A 20642-nucleotide genomic window follows, 5' to 3' on the forward strand; every position below is an offset into this window, starting at 1 on the left:
GGACATGCAATGACCACTCTAGTGACGGACATTCAATGGCACAACTTAGCTCTTATCAATGAACTTCACAACTTGCCGTAAAGCAGCATCTGAAAGCATACTCGCCACAATCCAAAAGTCAAACAAACAAGTTTGTTTTAATATAAAGATAAACGTTTGTGCAGAAGTTAGACAGAAACTTGGGGGGGAAAAAAATCTTTAAAAGTAAAACAAAAACTTTTTTCACATAAAAAAAACTTTCACATCTCATTTATTTATTTTTTGAAACTTTTTCTTTTTTTTTTCTTTCGTTTTTTTTTTTTTTTAAATCGGAGAAAAAACACCTCACCCCCTCTTTCAAATTTCTGCTGGTGTGTAGAGGTGTAAAAACGGCAAGTTCTGTGGGGAGAGGGGTAAAAGGTAGGGGGGTAAAGGAGATCGCAACATTTAGTGGTTAAAAGAAAAATGTGAGACCAGTGATACTGTGCAGCTGGTGTATAATAACTGAATATGGCTTCATCCCCAAGGTACCAAAGTCATAGGGATAGCCATTTAATTGCAGTTCAATCCCTCCATGTGGTCAGCAGTAGCGGACTGACCAGCGGGGCCCTCCACTTCCATATGTCACCCAGCAGAAAGCACTCTGCCATTAAACACACTTGCGTTGCGCCCCTATAATGAAAGCATGTTACTGCTTCCCGCTAGGATGCCCAATGTCCAAGCAAACAGCAATATTTTTCAGCCTAGATGTACATACTTACACTTTAAAATATCTTAAAAGGTTCCGGTGTGGAATCAAGGGAAAAAAATGTAGCAAAAATATATATATATATACTTTACAATTTGACTTTTTTTTTTTTTTTGCACCAATTTATATAAGATCCTAAAATGCATCAATTTTTTCCAGTTACAATACCTCAAGCTGCACTGATATTATCCTATGTAAAGATCCAGAAAATGCTGTAGAAACAGCGAAGTCCATTTTAAAAGCAGAGTGCTTTGGGGGTGCAAAAAATGGCAGTGACTGGAGTTAATGAACCAGCATAATTCTCCTGCATGAAGTGGCTTTTAAATGGTCACCTCTTTAGCGGTCTGAGAATGTCCCTTAAGCCGCCCCTCCCCAATCACGTGGACAGTGGGAGATTCTGCTCAATCTTAGTCTTTTTTTGAGTCCGTTCTCCATCCAGTGGGTGTGAGAAGAGTACTGTCCAGAGGCACAAGGTTATGAGGGGACTGAGGGCTTACATGTCCATGCCTGGCTCATCCCCTCTCCTGTAGAGACTGTCCCAGGACTAAATACAGCACAGTGATGATTCCCGGTTGAGGTTTAAAGAGAGTACAGTGGAAATGTAAAGCATGGTAAAGTGAAGGAAATCCAAGGGAGGACAAAAAGGACGGAGAATAGAAAGTGAAGATTTGAAAGAAGTAAGAAGTGAAGAGTAGCAGAGAAGTCTGTGCTGGTGAGTCTCTGTGCCATGATGCCCTGGTGGCTGGCATAGGGTCAAGGTGAGTGTGTCGATGGGCTGCTATGAGTGGAGCTGGGAGAAAGGCTAGGGCTGCAGCTACCTGGGGGGACAGGAGTTGGAGGCAGCGTACTAGGAGATTCTGCCCCCGTGTTGTCCAGACCTTCAGAGTTCTCTAGCATCTCCTGGATGAGAGGAGGCATGGATCCTGGGATTTCCATCTTTAAAGTGATCACACGTTCAGCACCTGCACAGTTAAAGGGAAATGTCAGTTCATGAATATTAAGTGATTATTTATCAACATTATATGTTGGCCGAAACGTTGCTAATGTATTGTCGCTGTTACGCATGCTGAATAAATAAAAGTTATGTCTTAAAAGGACCTGGTGCCTTGGATCACTTCTTCGCTTGTCGTTTAATCCACCATTACCGTACACTCTTCCAAAGAGCGTGAGAATTTAAATTTAGATGGTTGCTTAGGTTTTGTTTTTTTCTTCTGATTGATATGAAGTCATGCGGTTGTATCGGAAACAACTACAGCTCCCAGGCTGCAACACGATCAATATTTAAAGGGGGAGGTCAAATTAGCAAAATCCCTTTTTGTTAGAAAGATCCCCCAATAATAATCTCATCACATGGGATAAGTTTGCCCCAACCTGACTTTTTTTTGGATAGGCTGGGTTAGCTAAAGACGGGCTCATAGAAGTCTAGGTAAGCCAAACTTATCCCATTACAGCCGAAAGGGGCTGAGCACATCTGCCTTTTCGTTTCAGCAATCGTGGGGGTCTCAGAGCGCCCGGACCCTCACCGATCTAAACATCTGACATATCAACATTTTTATGAAATGACAGTTACCCCTTAAGGTAAAGTCAAGAGTTACATCACTTTAAGGCCTGTGTGTGCGCATTCATGTTCTGACCTGATGGACATGCCATTTGTAGCAATCACCATGTAATATAAGTAAGAGAAATAAATAAATGTAATAAGTAGATCTCTAGGGGGAGTTCATATGCAGTATTTATTTTCTGCTGTGTTACTTGTGCATTTTGCCACAGATTTGTCTGCTGCATTTTGAAAACCTCTTTTTAACATGCATTAAGCAATCATAAGGGGTCCTAATGTAAATATGGATTGCCCGACCACTCACCCTTGGCACTGATGCTTCGCAAGTCTGTGATCTTCATCAACATTTTGGGGAACATGTGCGGCTTTTTGGGTCTTCTCCTTCGGACGTAGATTTTAAGCGCCTCCAGCAGTGGTTCCTGTAACTTGTCCACCTTATCCGGCTGCTCCAGGTCCTGTCGATCTGATTAAAAATACTCTGTGTTATTACATGATATTTCATGTATTACATCCACACTGATGCATATGGGCTAAATTCTAAGCACATGACAGAAGAGGAGGAAAAAAATTAAAATCATATTAAAACGTAATTACTGCCACTGACCACTGGGTGGCGCTTAGTAATTCGATTTTGTTAGCAATCCAGTGGCAGTACCTAACCTTGTTATACTGAATGATAAATCTACAAACAGATAAATAGGTTATCTATAAAACTTGACATTTACATCCTTACAGCTTTTTAAACGAAGAAAGAAAAACTCCTTAAATGTTGAATAGCTTCCCCTCCTGCAAATATAAGACTCCTTATAACTCACAAAACCAGTGTTAGTGCAGTAAAGTGCTTATTGTTCTACAGACAAACAGCAATGACTCAATAGCTCGGCTAAAATCTGAAATTAAAGGGGCATAGAAAACAACACTCATTATTAATCTGTACCAAGTGTATAAAATGTCATAGTATTTATCTGCATCGCTTTCGTCTGCTGTGTTCTAGTTTTTGTAGATGTCCCCAACTAATAAGGCCCCATGCACACGAACGTGTTTTTGCGGCCGCAATTCCCCCGAAAATCCACGGGAGAATTGCGGCCCCATTCTTTTCTATGGGGCCATGCACACGACCATAGTTTTTATGGTCCGTGCATGGCCCGGGAACCCGCACCGCAGAAAGAACGGGCATGTCCTATTACGGACATCTTCTGCGGTCCGGGCTCATTGAAAACAATGACGACGGCCATGTGCATGTCCTACGATTTGCGGGCGGCCCGCGGCTGACAGTCCGCAGCCGGCCGACCCGAAAATCACGGCCGTGTACACGGCTACGGTCGTGTGCATGAGGCCTAAGACTTGTTCTTTATACAACGTAGATTTCTCATTATTACAACTTTGCTTATGGGTTGCTACAGTGAAGCCGCAGGTAAGAGCTTTATCGCTACCCATCATTATATACCCGTGGTCACTGTCATGTATCAATTACCCAGCGCATTTTCCTTTCTCAGAAACGCATGTGAGTGTCACTTATCTTCCTGCATTGTCTCTGTGACATTGGTGAAGTCAATTAAAGTCAGGAGACAGGAACACAAAGGTTCTCCAGAACAGACGGATGTATTCCCATTAGTGGGAGTATCTGCTCAAAATGGTACTCCGTTAGGAATGGATATTGAGTTCTTATGTTTATGTATGCACAGATGATCCCAACATCAATATGATCGTACATAGCAAGGTGCTATAGGATGATAAACTGCATGTGCCTCTCTGCCTATGTGCCACCAGCAAGATCTCATCTTTACAGATAGCAAATTTCTATCCAATATCTATCGCCAGCTTAAAGTGGTTACCTGGGTATTTAAAGTAAATGACTTATTCTTATGATAGGCCATTAATATTAGATCGGTAGGGGTCCTTTATCGTTTAGGTTGTCTTTATTTCTGTTTATACTTGCACATGCCGTTACTTTTGTAGCAGCTGTGCAAGGTATTGCAGCACTGTCCTACTTACTTGAATGGGACAGTGCTGCAATACCTCGCACAGCCACTACGAACGTAACGGCGCCTGCAAGCATGAACAACGAAGAGTCTGCAACGCTCGTATGAACGCCGCGGCCCCTTCAAACAGCTGATCGGCGGAAGTTATGAAAGTAGGATCCCCACAGATCTAATATAGATGCCTATGAATTAAAAAAAAACAAAAAACGGATAACCCCATTTAATGGGTGCATCTGGACGGCCTTCATAAACTGGTCAGTTAATTGGTGGACAGATAATAGTAAATACGTGCAAAACGTGAACAGGTTAAAAAAAAAAAAAGGGAATAAAAACCAACAGGTATAGGACATTATATATTATATATATATATATTAGATGATCTGAGACTGGTTGCTAGGGATACTCTACACAGCCATTGCGTTGTCAGGCAGTCGTTAGGCAGAGTATCTTTAGCAACCAGTCCGTCTCTCAAATGAGACTGCTGGACTGATTCATTTCTTAACATATCTTCATATGTGGGATCTCCATTTTTCTGATACGTAGCTCCATATCTCGTACTTGGATTCAAAGATAAAATTCCGGCTACCTGCTGCAACCACTAGGGGGAACTAAGGAGTTTGCTGCATCCTTTGTTATTATTGAGTCCTATATATAACATATGCAGTAAGCTCCTTCTAGTAGTGGCTGCGGGTAGCCAGCATTGTATCCTTTGATCGGTCTATGCAGGGAATGTGGAACTCTGTCCGCTTCAACGATATAAGAAGTTAATCACTTCGGGATTTTGGATCGGTTAAGATGAAAAAAAAGACAAAATGGTGGAAGTGTTATACATCTCTTACCTCCAGAGATGAGACAAATGGCGCTCAAGAGACCAGTCTCTGCATCGTCCATTTCTAGCGGTAGCAGCTGGTTGGCGAAAGCAAAGACTAGATCTGTAAGAGGCCCAAAGCCAGCATTGTGCATCTGCGTCCGGTTAAGGGTCAAGCCATCTGAGAAAGTCATGGTGTCCTGGTCGGGCGTGTAGCGTATACAAATTCGTAGGATCTGTGAAAAACCAAGACAGAATGTGGGAGAATTAGAGAACAATAGGCAAGAGAGAAAATGAAGAGATGCAAGACGTAAGCACGCAAGAGCGTCCACCACAACTACCGACACTGAAGAAGGAAATGCTCATGTATTAAACTGTAAATAGTTTATATAAGTGTATCCCTCCATGTGTCCTGTAATAGAGCGGAGCCACAAGAAACAATAGGACTTACGTAATAAGAGAGTGCCAGCAGAATATGCGCTAGAGATCACAGGAAACAGATCGGTGCTTTTACATTTGTTTCGCTTGACTAGGCTAAAAGCTTATTGAAGATGGTTACTAAGGAGGACCGTATAGTGCATGCAGGCTCTGCTCCACAAGCATACAATCCTATACCTGTGCTGGATGCAGATATAGATTAGTGTATATAGTAACCAGGACTATCAATTGTCCCACGTCACATCAAGAACGGCAGCACAAAAGGTATAATGTGTAGGCCGAGGTGTACAGAAGGGGCTTAGCGGTTGATGGTACTGGCCCCTGTATCTTGGGCTACATGCCCCAAACCATGACAAAGACGTGATTCTCAAGGGACTGTATGTCTTGTATGGGTGTGACTGTGAACCCCATTTTGATAAAATTGGTAAACCAAACTCAGACCGTATTAATATGTTTTGGGTCCTAAGGCCTAGTTCACATTGAGTTTTTGGGGCGTTTTTTGGCATGGATTCCGACGGGGTTTCCATATCAATATTAGCGCCAAAAAACTCTGACCCTTAAAGTGATTTATCAATTTCACCGGCAATCCTGAGCAGTGCAGGCAGCTGCTGCCCACCCTTCTCGTGCACAGGACAAACAAAAGTATTCTCAATTGAGAAGTTGAGTGGGATCTTTAGCAGACAGATACTCCTCCCGACTCCACGCTCGGCGGAGCGTGCATGCGTTCTTAGTAAGGTAAAGGAAGGAAGCCACTGCCAGACTCTACAAACACAAGGATCGGCAATGTTGGAATCCAATATGCCTGACCCTTCTCTCTTCCGACATCTGCTGTCAGGGGAGAGTCAGGACACCGCCATACGCATTAGATGGTTAGCAGATATCGGCGAGTACCGCCAACATACATCTAATATGTACGGCCTCCTGAGACTTGCCAAGCATTAAAGGGAAAGCAGTGGATTACCTCTCACTATATTATCCTCCAGTGTACAGTCAATGACCATGGGCCTCATGTATTAAAGCTATCTGAGGAAAAAGTGGCCTTAATGCCGATAGCAACCAGTTCTACCAAAATGTAAACTATGATTCCTACTTAGTACACCCCATTATGTAGCAGTCAGGCACTGAGACTTTGCTCGACTATAACGTTTTGTAAAGCTGATGAATGCCCTAAATCTGATCCCAATCAACCCGACAAGCTATCTTCCCCGGAAATATTCAGTAACATTTTGCCTATTGGCATTGTACCAAAAGGGCAAATTCACATGAGGCGTAATGGCGCTGCAGGGAGCCCCGTGTTATTGTACCTCAAAAATGTGGCAGAAAACCATAACTTACTAAGATGTCCAGACAGGCGGCTTTAAGGAGGGTTATTTGATCGGCTATGGTGAGAGTGGTAAATCCCGGTAACTGTTTGGCAAATTCCACCGTCTTGATTATGCATTTGGTGGACAGCTCACTAAATTTATCCCATAGATCGATGTCCAGGGAGACGCGTTCTTCCGAGCTGAAATTCTAAAAGACAGGGAGTAAGGAATTACTACATAAAAAGGAAGTCATGCAAATGAAGGTGCCCCCTTTATAGTGCCACCCACCCATCTAAAGCTGGACATAGAGAATATGGCTGATTATACCAATGACTGGCATATGCCATAAACCTATGCAATAATTACATTTTAATAGGACATAAGTATTTGCCTATATTTGGCAAGCGAGTGTCCACCCACAGACGGCTGACACGATTACACACTTTATATAAAGTTTGTGGAGTAGGGGTTTTCGCACTTTAATGAAGAAAGTAGTTATGGGAGAAATGATGGGACTTTTAATGTTTTCACCTGCTGTAGTACACTGTAGTGATAATGGGAGGTCCTTATAATCAGGGGAGTAGCTATAGGGGGTGCACAGGAAACAGCTGGTGCCTGAGGGGACCCAAAACCACTCTGCTACATAAGACGACACCAGTATTATAAATGGAACATGCTAGTTCAGGGGCCATGTTATAAATTTTGCATTAAAGAGGCTCTGTCACCACATTATAAGTGCCCTGTCTCCTACATAAGGAGATTGGCGCTGTAATGTAGGTGACAGCAGTGCTTTTTATTTAGATAAACGATCTATTTTCACCACGTTATTAGCGATTTTAGCTTTATGCTAATTAGTTTCTTAATGGACAACTGGGCGTGTTTTATTATTGACCAAGTGGGCGTTGTACAGATGAGTGTATGATATCAGTGACCAATCAGCGTCATACACTTCTCCCCACTCATTTCCTCAGAGCATAGGGATCCTGCGTTGTTCACTATGTGCAGTCTTATACGGACACACTAACGTTACTGAAGTGTTTTTACAGTGAATAGACATTCCTTCCAGCCAGAACGGGATGTCTATTCACAGTCCCGACACTTCGGTAACGTTTCTGTGGGAAAGCGTAATCTCGCGAGATCACGCTGTAAATGACAGGTTACAGCGAGATTACGCTTTGCTCTGCTGTAAGTCCCACACAAACGTTACCGAAGTGTCGGGATTGTGAATAGACATCCCGTCCTGGCTGGAGGTGATGTCTATTCACTGTCAAGACACTTCAGTAACGTTAATGTGTCAGTAAAAGACAGCACACAGTGATCTAGAAGGATCCCTATGCGCTGACTAAATGAATGGAGAGGAGTGCATGATGCTGATTGGTCAGCGTCATACACTCTTCTGTACAACGCCCACTTGGTCTAAAGTAAAAACACGCCCAGTTGGGCATTAAGAAGCGAATTAGCATAAAGCTAAAAATCGCTCATAAAGTGGTAAAAATAGATTGTTTTTCGAAATAAAAAACACTGCTGTCACCTACATTATAGCGCCGATCTCCTTATGTAGGAGACAGGGCACTTATAATGTGGTGACAGAGTCTCTTTAAGGCCCAGAAGCTAAAAGGTAGACCTATGCGTATAACGTTCCTGGTCGGGGATAGATAATGGAGGAGGGTGGCACTCACTGTAGTGTATTTGCCTAGCTGGCAAAGTGAAGGGAAGGTTTCTTGGTGAGCTTTCCGCACTTTCTCAATCAGGTTTTCAGTCTCTGGGCTTAGCACGTAGCTCTCTGTTACTTCAGGTTTTGGGGGTTCCTTCTTTTTCTTGTTGCGGTCATTGCGTACAGCTGGAGGAGGCGAGGGAAAGGCAGCGATTACAATCGAAAGATCACAGATCCAAAATAGTGACATGAAGATGCATGAAAGGTCATCTGCTCTCCCTCGGAATACAGGATTACAGGATGAGAAAATAAGATCTAGGTCTTAACCGATATAAATAGTCGGAGCTAATGAAAGAAAGCACAAAACTAAACTGTTATAAGTGTGTGTATAGGAAATTGATATTGATACATACAAAGCTTTTTCACTGTTTATATACATTACCATATTCCATCATAACAGTGATTAGTAGATGACTTTATACTGAGGTCCTTTGGACGTCCTCACATAGTTTTATATTTGGGGTAAGTGCACACTGGGCGGATATGCTGCATAAAAGTGCGGGCTGTACGCAGAGACGAGGGACCATCACAATGAGAACGGCTGGGGGTAAGTATGAACCTTATTATTTTTAAACCAAAAATTTGCGTTTTTTTTTTGCAGCAGAACAGCAGCTTTTCCACCACAAAAACGGCAACATTTACTTATTTGTTGTGGGTTTTTGTCTAGTTCAATGGGGAAAACCCGCAATAGACAAGCAGCGATTCCGCAACATAAATTTACATCCTGCGGATTAAAAAAACCGCAATACAGGTCTGGTTATGAAGGGTTTCTCAGCTGTCTTTTTTTGCAGCGTGGAAGAAATATATCCAAATCTGATCCCCTCTGCTGCTACTGTAATACGCTGTGGATTCTCCGCACTGAAATCAGTTACGGAAAATCTGCAGTTTTTACGCTGTGTGTCTGTAACCTTAAAGAGGTGGTCTCATCATAGACAACCCCCTTCACATGGTGTTCTGACATATTGACTCTCCACTCTGGCTTATAGAAGGGGGTCCTGAAAACTAATAGGGAATATGGACAGGCATTGCCTTCATTAGGCCTCGAGCACACTTCAGTGATATTCTTCAGTGCGCCATCAGTTTTTCTTACAGATCGCATACTGACCCATTTATTTCACGCACACATCCGTTTGTTTTTTTGCGTCCATTCTGCAAATTATAGAAGAGGTCTTATTCCTGCCCGTTTTTGCAGGTCTGTCTCGGCCATTCTATTCATTGGTCCGTTAAAACAATGGACCGCGCACAGAAGCCATCTGTGTGCGGTCCGTGTTTTGCGGATCCATGATTTATAAATGTGTCCGATTTACATGAAACCAATGAATATAGAATTATGGGAAAGATTAATGTGGTCCGACCCCTGCTAAGTGTACTCGTCTGTTCTCTTAGTTCAATGCCAAGCTGGCCTTAAACTGAAGACCTGTGAAATCGGAGACAGCCTGATTGCTAGGGGCGTGCTCTCTGACAGTCTGCGGTAGTTAGGCAGTGTATCCCTAGCAACCAGTCTGTCTCAAATGACTGATGCTATGCTGGTAGCCATGACAGGGAAAAGCAGCTTGGCAGCGGTCACACTATACCATCCCTCAGGATACAGTATTAATCAGACTTCTAAAAATACAACTACCAACAATGCCATGAGATACATGTAAAATAAAGGGTTCTTTAAAGGGGCAGGTGGCAATATGGACAGTCTCCAGCTCGGGTCCCTTTAGGAGTCAGAGCAGAGATCCACTCAGGGCCCCCTTCTATAAGCCAGAGCCGCTAACAAAGAGTGATGCTCATTCGGGTGGACTCGAGTCATCTATGTCAGCCATAATACTAGGGGAAACAGAGGCCTCATGGCCAAATCAGCTGCTTTCCCGGGGTGTTAAGACACCATTTTCAAATCTGTAAAGTAGTTGTTTTCGTGACACCAAACCTCAAGTCTAAACCTAAACATTGATTGATCGGTTGTTCCTTGTAGGCAGCCAGGCCTGGGATAAGTTCACTTTCATGTTCCTCAAAGACTGGAAGCCCAGAAAATTCCCTGCTCCCACGATCCCTACTTTAGCTCACATATCTCTAGTTACGACAACCTACGGAAACATTTACATGCATATGAGAGAATATTGTCAGCAGCGCATTTTATAAGCTGCTGATTTTTGTTTTACCGCCCCTTTGAGAAGTTGAAGTATTATAACCGAACTTAGCCATGGTGGTATAACGGACCAGGGACTAGCAAACAGAGGCCTGTCCTGTTCATCTTTATATACACACACAGGATGTCATATCGTGTTATAAGAACAAGCACGATGTAGTGACTCATATTTGTTTGTGCCGAATAGCTGACATCTATAGTGTATAATAGTAAAATGTATATGGCAGTTGAGATAAAACTGAAAAATTGGAGATAAAAGCGTATATAAAACGATAACAGAAAAAAAACGGCCGTAGTTTCTGGGCCATTGGCTTTCTGCAATTTTACAGATAGTACACGGACCCATTCATTTGTATGGCCACATGTTTAAACTATGACTTTGGTGTTTGACCAAATTATTCTATTGAGGCACTTTTTTGGTGTTCTTAAACTTAAATTGCAAGGGTCCCACTATAACGAACTGACTACATGTGGGGGTCCTGTTATCGCCAGGGGAAGCAACTAGCTCCCAAACTCACTGTATTAAAATCAATGCTCTGTGCAGCACTACTCAACCCCGACTTATAGAATGGGAGTCTTGTATGGCTAGAAAATGTCCAATCCGTACCAGTAAAGATGAATGTATCAATCTGCCCCTAATTCACCCAATCTGACAGTTTAAGGCCCTTTTACACGGGCCAATGATCTAGCAAACAAATAATCATATGAACGCTTGTCCAAATCATTGCCCGGTGTAAACACAGCAACAATCAGCCGATGAACGGGGAAACGCTCGTTCATCTGCTGATTGTATCGTTTATGCAGCAGAAAATATTATCGTTGTCAGCAGCGCATCTCCCTGTGTAAACAACGAGGTGCTGCCGACATGATAGAAATGTATGGGGACGAGCGATCGGAGCAACGAGCGCTCGTCCCCATACATAACCAATCATTGCTCCTTGTGAAAGGAGCAAATGATCGCCGATCAACAAACTGTCTCGTTGATCAACGCTGGTTTCCACGGACCCTATTGGCCGGTGCAAAAGAACCTTTACATAGTACAAGGGGTTAATAGATATTCAGGTTACTCACGGTGAATCACAGTCGAGTCAATTCAACCAATGTATCCCAATAGTAAGCAGATCAAATAGTAATAGAAATTCACATAAAATCGTACAGATTCACATATAAGCTCGGCGCCCCACCACATTTGTAATCGGACTCCTGAAACGTCACTCACATTCTTTGGACATGCCAACCTCGAAGCATTTCTGTAGCCGGCAGTACTGGCAGCGGTTCCGCGTCACTTTGTTTATGATGCAGTTCTTGTCTCGGTGACATGTGTACACCATGTTTTTCTGTATGCTGCGTCGGAAGAAGCCCTGAGAAGATACAAAAAAAATTTAAATAACCTTATCTATATATGATCCATTTGTACATGAGCTATATATTGATATTAAGGGTGAGGGTCGGGTTCTTTGTTCTCCGTCTAGCTTAGAAAGTTCACATTCTCGGCATTGACATTTTTAATTTCCCCTACCGACTTCTAAGTACAAAAACAAATGCTGGTTTAGAAGAAAAAGAAACAAATGTGTGCGTATACTAGAGCACAGGGCAAGTAACTAAGGGGCATATACAGGTGCAGCAGAGCCGAGTTTGTTAAATACACCACAGTTGATGGTGTATTAGACACAACTCATGGTGATATTCAGAAAGAAGACCAGTCACCTCTTCTGACATGCCTGTTTTAATAAATATGTGTAGTCTAATGCATTGTGGTGTTCCTCTGTTATTCCTCCTGGAAATTTCTGAATATATTTAAAAACTGTCTGTTACCATGCCCCTGGTTAATAGCGCGTGTCCCTATGTAGTCAGAGTGTGCAGGGACACTCTCCATTAATAAGAGGAATGGTAACACCCAGTTGTCTATTTATTCCTACATTTTCCATTAACCCCTTCCCGACATTTGCCGTACATGTACGTCATGGAAAGTACTGACTTCCCGCATCTTGCCGTACATGTACGCCAAATGTTTGGGACCGGCTCAGAAGCTGAGCCGGTGCCATCATCACCGGATCTCAGCTGTATCTTACAGCTGACATCCGGCTGTAACGGCGGGGACCGAAATTAGCTTCGATCCCCGCCATTAACCCCTTAAGTGCAGCGCTCAAACGCGATCGCTGCACTTAAGGTGTTTGCAGCTCATCGGAACCCCAGTAATGAAATTGCCGGGGTTCCGGTGGCTGCAATGGCAACCGGAGGCCTAATACTGGCCTCCCGGTCTGCCTAGCACCGAAGCCGGTCAAGATCCGCCAAGCGGCGGAGCCTGATCGGCTTCCGTAGCTGCCGGCAAGATGGCGCCGGGTCAGGAGCTGATCCGGCGTCATCAGCGGTGGAAGTCAGCTGTACTGTACAGCTGACATCCACCTGTAACGGCAGGAACCGGAGCTAGCTCCGATCCCTGCCATTAACCCCTTCGATGCAGCAATCGAAAGCGATTGCTGCATCGTAGCGGTTACTAGCAGATCGCCAGCCCTGACAGGCAATCGGGACTGGCGACTGCTGTTATGGCAACAGGAGACACAATGGTCTCCTGCTCTGCCATTACGGAAGCCGATTTAGGCCCCGCCGGGAGGCGAAGCCTAATCGGCTTGCTGTCAGTGAATGACTGACAGATCTAATACATTGCACTACATAGGTAGTGCAATGTATTAGAAAAAAAAAAATCTGACCGTTGGAACTTCAAGTCCCCTAGTGGGACTTGAGAAAAAGTGTAAAAAAAGTATAAAAAAAGTGTAAAAAAAAGTGCACAAAATAAAAGTTTGAAAACAGTAAAAGTTTCAAGTAATCAAATAAAACACAATCCCCCTTTTACTCTTATCAAGTCCTTTATTATTGAAAAATAATAATAAACCATATGTATTTGGTATCGCCACGACCGTAACGACCGGAGGTATCAAAATCTTATATTATTTATTGCACGCGGTGAACAGCGTAAAAAAAAACGTAAAAAACGTTACCAGAGTTTCTGTTTTTTGGTCACTTTGCCCTACAAATATTAGAATAAAAAGTGATCAAAAAGTCGCACGTATCCAAAAATGGTACCTATAAAAACTATAGCTCGTCCCGCAAAAAACAAGCCCTCATACACCTCCGTCGACAAAAAAATTAAAAAGTTATGGTTCTCACAACTTGGCGACAGAAAAAATACATTCTTTTTACAAAAGTAATTTTATTGTGCAAAAAGTTGTAAAACATGAAAAAGTCCTATAAATTAGGTATCGCCGGAATCGTACGGACCCGCAGAATAAAGTTAACATGTAATTTATAACGCATGGTGAACGCTGTATAAAAAAAAAAACGAAAAAAGCTGTGCCAGAATTGCGTTTTTTTGTTTACCTGGCATCCCAAAAAATAGGATAAAAGGTGATCAAAAAGTCGCATGTACCCCAAAATGGTACCAATAATAACTACAGCTCGTCCCGCAACAAACCAGCCCTCATACCGCTACGTCTATGAAAAATAAAATTAGTTATGGCTCCAATAAGTCAGGAAATAAAAAAATATGCAGTTGTGCCCGAGGGGAACATTCCTTCTGCTTGAAGAGGCGATTTATCAAGGACCTAAAATTAGGGAACCAGGAAGGGGAGGGCCCAAACATATCCGCTGGAAGCGATGGTGCCCGTATTATACCAGGACAACACTTCCTAGCAAAATTCCCCAAACTACAAAGGCGCGGAGTGTGGACCAAAAGGGGGATAAGAAATGACACCATTTATCAGTGCGACACCGGCCTGTGCAGAAAGGATTGCTTCACAGCGTAACACACATCTATGGATTATTTTATTGTTTTTTTTTACCCCGTTATTATACCACCTGACTATGCCCCTTATATACTCCGCCCGGCTTACATATGCCCTACATTATAAACGGAAACACCAGTAAGACTCCAAACAAAACTACTACCAAGCAAAATCCACGCTCCAAAAGCCAAATGGCATTTCCTCCCATCTGAACCCTACAGCGTGCCCAAACAGCAGTTTCCTTCCACATATATGGCATCGTCATACCCGGGAGAACCCTTTTAGCAATTTTTGGGGTGTGTGTCTCCAGTGGCATAAGCTGGGCACGACATATTTGCCACTGAATGGCATATCTAGGGAAAAATATAAATTTTTAATTTGCACCATCCACAGCGCATTCATTTATGGAAAAGATCTGTGGGGTGAAAATGCTCACTACACCCCTTAATAAATGCCTTGAGGGGTGCAGTTTCCATAATGGGGTCACTTCCCAGGGGTTTATTTTTATTATTTCACATCTGAGCCTCTGCAGTTGTGAACCAATACTTTGTAAATCGCCAAATTAGGCCTCAATTTGACATGGTACGCTTTCACTCCTGAGCCTGGTCGACTGTCCAGGCAAGAGATCAGGGCCACATGTAGGGTGTTTCTAAAACCAGGAAACCCAGCATAATAATTAGAGAGCTGTCTCGTTATGGTGGCACAAGCCGGGCACCACATATTGTCCACATATCTGTGGAAAAAATCCCATTTTCACTCTGCAACATCGAGTTCACACTAATTTCTACAAAACACCTGCAGGGTTAACATGCTCACTACACCCGTAGGTAAATGCATTGAGGGGTGTAGTTTCCAAAATGGGGTCACTTCTGGGGGGTTTCCACTGTTTTGGGCCCACAGGCGCCCAGAAACCAATCCAGAAACATCTGCACTCCAAATGGCGGTCCTTCCCTTCTGAGCCCTGCCGTGTGCCCAAACAGCAGTTTATGACCACATATGGGGTATTGCCGTACTCGGTAGAAATTGCTTTACAAATGTTGGGTTCTTTTTTTCCATTATTTGTTGCGAAAATGAAAAAATTTGCGCTAAAGCTACGTCTTATTGAAGAAAAAGGATTGTTTTTATTTTCACTGCCCAATTCTAATAAATTCTATGAAACATCTGTGGGGTCAAAATGCTCACTACGCCCCTAGATGAATTCCTCAAGAGGTGTAGTTTCCTAAATGGTGTCACTTTTTGGGCGTTTTCATTGTTTTTTCCCCTCAGGGGCTTTGCAAATGTGACATGGCCGCCGCAAACCATTCCTGCTCAATGTGATCTCCAAAAGCCAAATAGCGCTCTTTCCCTTCTAAGCCAAGCCGTGTCTCCAAACAGCCGTTTATTACCACATGTGGGGCATTGTTTTACTCGGGAGAAATTGCTTTACAAATTTTGTGGTGCTTTTTCTCCTTCAGTCCTTGTGGAAATGAGTAAAAATAAGCTAAACCTACATTTTCTTTGAAAAAATGTAGATTGTCATTTTCAGGGCCTACTTCCAATAATTTCTGCAAAAAACCTGTGGGGTCAAAGAGCTCACTATACCCCTAGATAATTTCCTCAATGGGTGTAGTCTCCAAAATGGGGTCACTTGTGGGGGGTTTCCACTGTTTTGTCTCCTCAGGGACTTCGTAAATGTGACCTGGCCTCCGCAAACCATTCCTGCTCAATGTGATCTCCAAAAGCCAAATAGCGCTCTTTCCCTTCTCAGCCCTGCCGTGTTTCCAAACAACCGTTTATTACCACATGTGGGGCATTGTTTTACTCGGGAGAGATTGGTTTACAAATTTTACGGTGCTTTTTCTCCTTCAGTCCTTGTGGAAATGAGAAAAAATTAGCTAAACCTACATTTTCTTTGAAAAAATGTAGATTGTCATTTTCAGGGCCTATTTCCAATAATTTATGCAAAAAACCTGTTGGGTCAAAACGCTCACTATACCCCTAGATAATTTCCTCAATGGGCGTAGTTTCCAAAATGGGGTCACCTGTGGGGGGTTTCCACTGTTTTGTCCCCTCAGGGGCTTTGTAAATGTGACATGGCCTCCACAAACCATTCCTGCTAAACTTGAGCTCCAAAAGCCAAATAGCGCTCTTTCCCTTCTCAGCCTCGCCGTGTCTCCAAACAACCGGTTATTACCACATGTGGGGTATTGTTTTACTCGGGAGAAATTGCTTTACAAATTTTACGGTGCTTTTTCTCCTTTAGTCTTTGTGAAAATGAGAAAAAAAAATCGCTAAACCTACATTTTCTTTGAAGAAATGTTGATTTTAATTTTCACGGCCTACTTCTAATAATTTCTGTAAAAAAGCTGTGCGGTCAAAATGCTCACTGTACCCCTAGATAATTTCCTTGAGGTGTGTAGTTTCCCAGATGGGGTCACTTTTGGGGGATTTTGACTGTTTTGGCACCGCAAGAGCCCTTCAAACCTGACATGGTGCCTAAAATTTATTCTAACAAAAATAAGGCCCCAAAATCCACCAGGTGCTCCTTTGCTTCTGAGGCCGATGCTTCAGTCCAGTAGCACGCTACGGCCACATGTGGGATATTTCCTAAAACTGCAGAAACTGGGCAACAAATATTGAGTTGCATTTCTCTGGTAAAACCTTCTGTGTTATAAAAAAAATGGTACAAAAAATTTATTTCTGCAAAAAAATATGAAATTTGTAAAATTCACCTCTACATTGCTTTAATTCCTGTGACATGTGTAAAGGGTTAAGACATTTTCTAAATGCTGTTTTGAATACTTTGAGGGGTGAAGTTTTTAAAATGGGGTGACTTTTTGGGGGTTTCTAATATATAAGGCCCTCAAAGCCACTTCACAACTGAACTGGCCCCTGTAAAAATAGCCTTTTGAAATTTTCTTGAAAATGTGAGAAATTGCTGCTAAAGTTCTAAGCCTTGTGAGGTCATAGAAAAATAAAAGGATGTTCAAAAAACGATGCCAATCTAAAGTAGACATATGGGTGATGTTAATTAGCAACAATTTTGGGTGGTATAACTGCCTGTCTTACAAGCAGATACATTTAAATTGAGAAAAATGCTAATTTTTGCAATTTTTCGCTAAATTTTGGTGTTTTTCACAATTAAATACTGAACATATCGAGCAAATTTTGCCAGTAACATAAAGTCCAATGTGTCACGAGAAAACAATCTCAGAATCGCTTGGATAGGTGAAAGCATTCCGGAGTTATTACCACATAAAGTGACACATGTCAGATTTGAAAAATGAGGCTCTGTCAGGAAGGTCAAAAGTGGCTAAAGAGGGAAGGGGTTAATAATGTTTTGTTTTAGTTTTGTTTGTTGTTTTTTTTAGAAAATGATACACCCAGGTCATGTGCCCCACCTTTAATAAAAAATGAATCCACATCCCGCACCAGCGCATATAAACAATAATGACATCATATACTACAGTCACATGATCTCGTCACTTAATTGCATCTTCCAATAGTTAAGTACTAGTCTCTTAAAGGGAAAATGATAAGATGACCATAATGGGTGGTTACAATTAGATAAATCAGGAATGAAGGCCCCAAACACAAGGCAGGTCATTCTGGAGTTAAAACCACTTGAATGCACTTAAAAATGTTCCCATGAGTGAAATTAATGACAATCAATAAGACATAAAAATTGTTGGCGGGAGCCTTTTTACGGCTTACATAAAGAACTCTTCATCAGTTGAGTATCTTTATAAATACATTGCATCACTAATATTGCACCGATTCAGGATTACAGTCTGCTTTATAGTTCAAAGCTGCATTCACAATTCTCCAGCCTTCAGAGCTGAACTCAAACAGCCTTCCAGGCTGGCTCAATGTCTGCACAGAGCCTGCTCTGATTGTGAGAAGTGTCCTCTTTACACCAGCACTGTACAGTATTCTGATGTAGAAAAACAAACAAACAAACAAACAAACAAACTGATGTCTATTGGCAAACTTGATGATGGTTTCCAATAAAAACCAGAACAATTGTGAATACAGCTGTGAAGTACAAAACAGAGTGTAACTAAGTAAAGCAATGTATTTACGAGCAATATATATATCTATCGGGCAGCACTCCATAGTAAGTGGGGTACTTTATTTACCCAAAATGCAGCGTTTCAGCTCCTATTGCCGAAGCCTTTCTCAAAGCTTGAAAAAGGCTCCGGCAATAGGCGCTAAAACTTTGCATTTTGGATAAAGTACCCCACTTTTTCACTTATTCTACAGAGTGCTGCCGGAATTTTTGTTAATATATATATGGGACATTGGTCTGTTCTCCAGGGACTGCACCCTCACACTGCCTATGCTGCTGGACTTTGGATTTGCTGCTATATATATATATACACAACCTACCTATATCTGAAGAATCTGCCGCTGCTTAACCTAAACAATCTGACCGTGTCAAATCACATTACAGATAACATACAGAGTTATAATGAATCCGAACGCTGTTGTGTTGTTATCCTGCGATTCCACCTCCCATGCTGTGTGAACATCGCAGCAGTAAGAGCAGGCTGCCTCCTTACATGATGAAGAACCTCTTATCCACCCTGAATGAGACCACAGCAGGATGGCGAGAGGCTTCCAACATAATCCATAGGTATCTGTAGTGCCGTGGAGCGTACAATACAGTAGTCGTGTTGTGTGTGCCAGGCCTGTGTGTGGCTGGGCATTTAGGAAAGTGATGACCCAGGATTTTCTCTGCTCCACTAAAGCCGATCTTTAGCAATCCTAATTAATAGCCTTAAGGCGGACTGAAACGTAGCGATCATAAGCTAAATTCAACCGACTGAGAAGCTTGAAATGGCTGATAACAGGGAACAATAGCAAATGGAGATTGCATAGATTTCAGCACTAAAAACGTGTACGGGCATTTATAATAGAATCATCTTGCTGTGGCTGCCATATATAGGGAGTAAACTTCTTCTTATGTGACTACCATTCCCCTCCAGTTATACAGTAGGTTCTTACCTTACAGCCCTCGCAGGCACTGACCCCATAGTGATAACCGGAACTCTTGTCTTGACACACAAAACAGGGTTTGTAGATTCTGGGAAGAGGTGGCGGGGAGGGTGGGCTGGGGACAATTTCCTCCGAACTGGTGCTCTGGGTCTCAATAGCTGAAAAAAAAACACAAAGACAAGAATAAATGACTTATACTGTATACTTATATATTCTCTAGCTGTAAACCGTGATCCTATGAATAGTCCCAGAGGCTGGCAATCTAATTTATCTAGTGTATTTCACGAAGACCGATTCCATAGAAAGTCAACTTTTCTAAGCATGTTTTTGTACAAAGGCGGAAAGTGGAGTAGTGTAATAGATCCATGAGCATGCAGGAATTATAGCCAGTGATAACCAATGAGTCAGCCAGTATATCTCTCTCTCATTATATATATATATATATATATATATATATATATATATATATATATATATATATATATATATATATATATAAAAAAAACATAGGAACATGAGGATCATGGCATCTTTGGCGCTGATTTGGTATTATTGCAAAGAATAACTTTCAGGGCTGAATGATGCCTTGAAACCGTAACATTAGAGTGACGCATTACCTTTGTAGGTCCAAAATTAATTTCTTAATAAATATTGTTATACTAGTCAGAGCTTCATTTTCTGTTACAGAGAACCAAATACACGGTATAGAAATAAATGTAAAAAAAAAATTACATGCTGGATACCTACAGCCACCACTAGAGGGAGTGTCTTATTATTGAGTTCAATGTTTAACAGTATGCAGTTAGCTCATAAGCTCCATCTAGTGGTGGCTGCAGGTAGACAGCATGAGATCTTTTAAATCTGTCTATGCAGGCGATTTGGAGCTCTGTATAAGAAAAATGGTGTTGGGACCACTAGGAACCGCTATTGTAGACAGATGTGGATATATTAATGAAAACAGTTTCTATTCAAAGAAAGGAAAAAGTAGAAAGCTGTAATTTAAACCAACGGAAGGCAGAGGCAAGTCTGTGGCTCCCCTGTAGCGAGCACTGATTCCGTGTAATCCTCATCTACCGGCCACCATATTGGTGAGGGCGGCAATAACTATATGTTACTATTCTCTGCTGATGGTTATTACAGATTACACCCTAGCATGTTAATAGTATTCATCTAATATGTCATTCAGGACACTAGAAAAGCTGGATTGGTTCAAATCCA

The 20642-nt window shown here is 42.1% G+C and overlaps 1 protein-coding gene across 5 annotated transcripts in view; it reads right to left on the minus strand.

The window, feature by feature from the left end:
- Positions 1-139: 139 nt before the first annotated feature.
- Positions 140-20642, minus strand: part of RARA (retinoic acid receptor alpha) — a 117513-nt gene continuing 97010 nt past the window's right edge. For all 5 annotated transcript variants that reach the window (XM_075845947.1, XM_075845946.1, XM_075845948.1 and 2 more), the window contains 7 exons: positions 19434-19582; positions 11885-12026; positions 8497-8657; positions 6849-7025; positions 5107-5311; positions 2590-2748; positions 140-1689 (listed from right to left, as the gene is read on the minus strand). In XM_075845947.1, coding sequence (XP_075702062.1) covers positions 1481-1689; positions 2590-2748; positions 5107-5311; positions 6849-7025; positions 8497-8657; positions 11885-12026; positions 19434-19582 — 1202 coding nt within the window. In that variant the 3' untranslated portion in view covers positions 140-1480. The remainder of the gene's footprint in view (positions 1690-2589; positions 2749-5106; positions 5312-6848; positions 7026-8496; positions 8658-11884; positions 12027-19433; positions 19583-20642) is intronic.

Source organism: Rhinoderma darwinii, chromosome 13 (assembly GCF_050947455.1).
Source record: "Rhinoderma darwinii isolate aRhiDar2 chromosome 13, aRhiDar2.hap1, whole genome shotgun sequence".
NCBI classification, from domain to species: domain Eukaryota; kingdom Metazoa; phylum Chordata; class Amphibia; order Anura; family Rhinodermatidae; genus Rhinoderma; species Rhinoderma darwinii.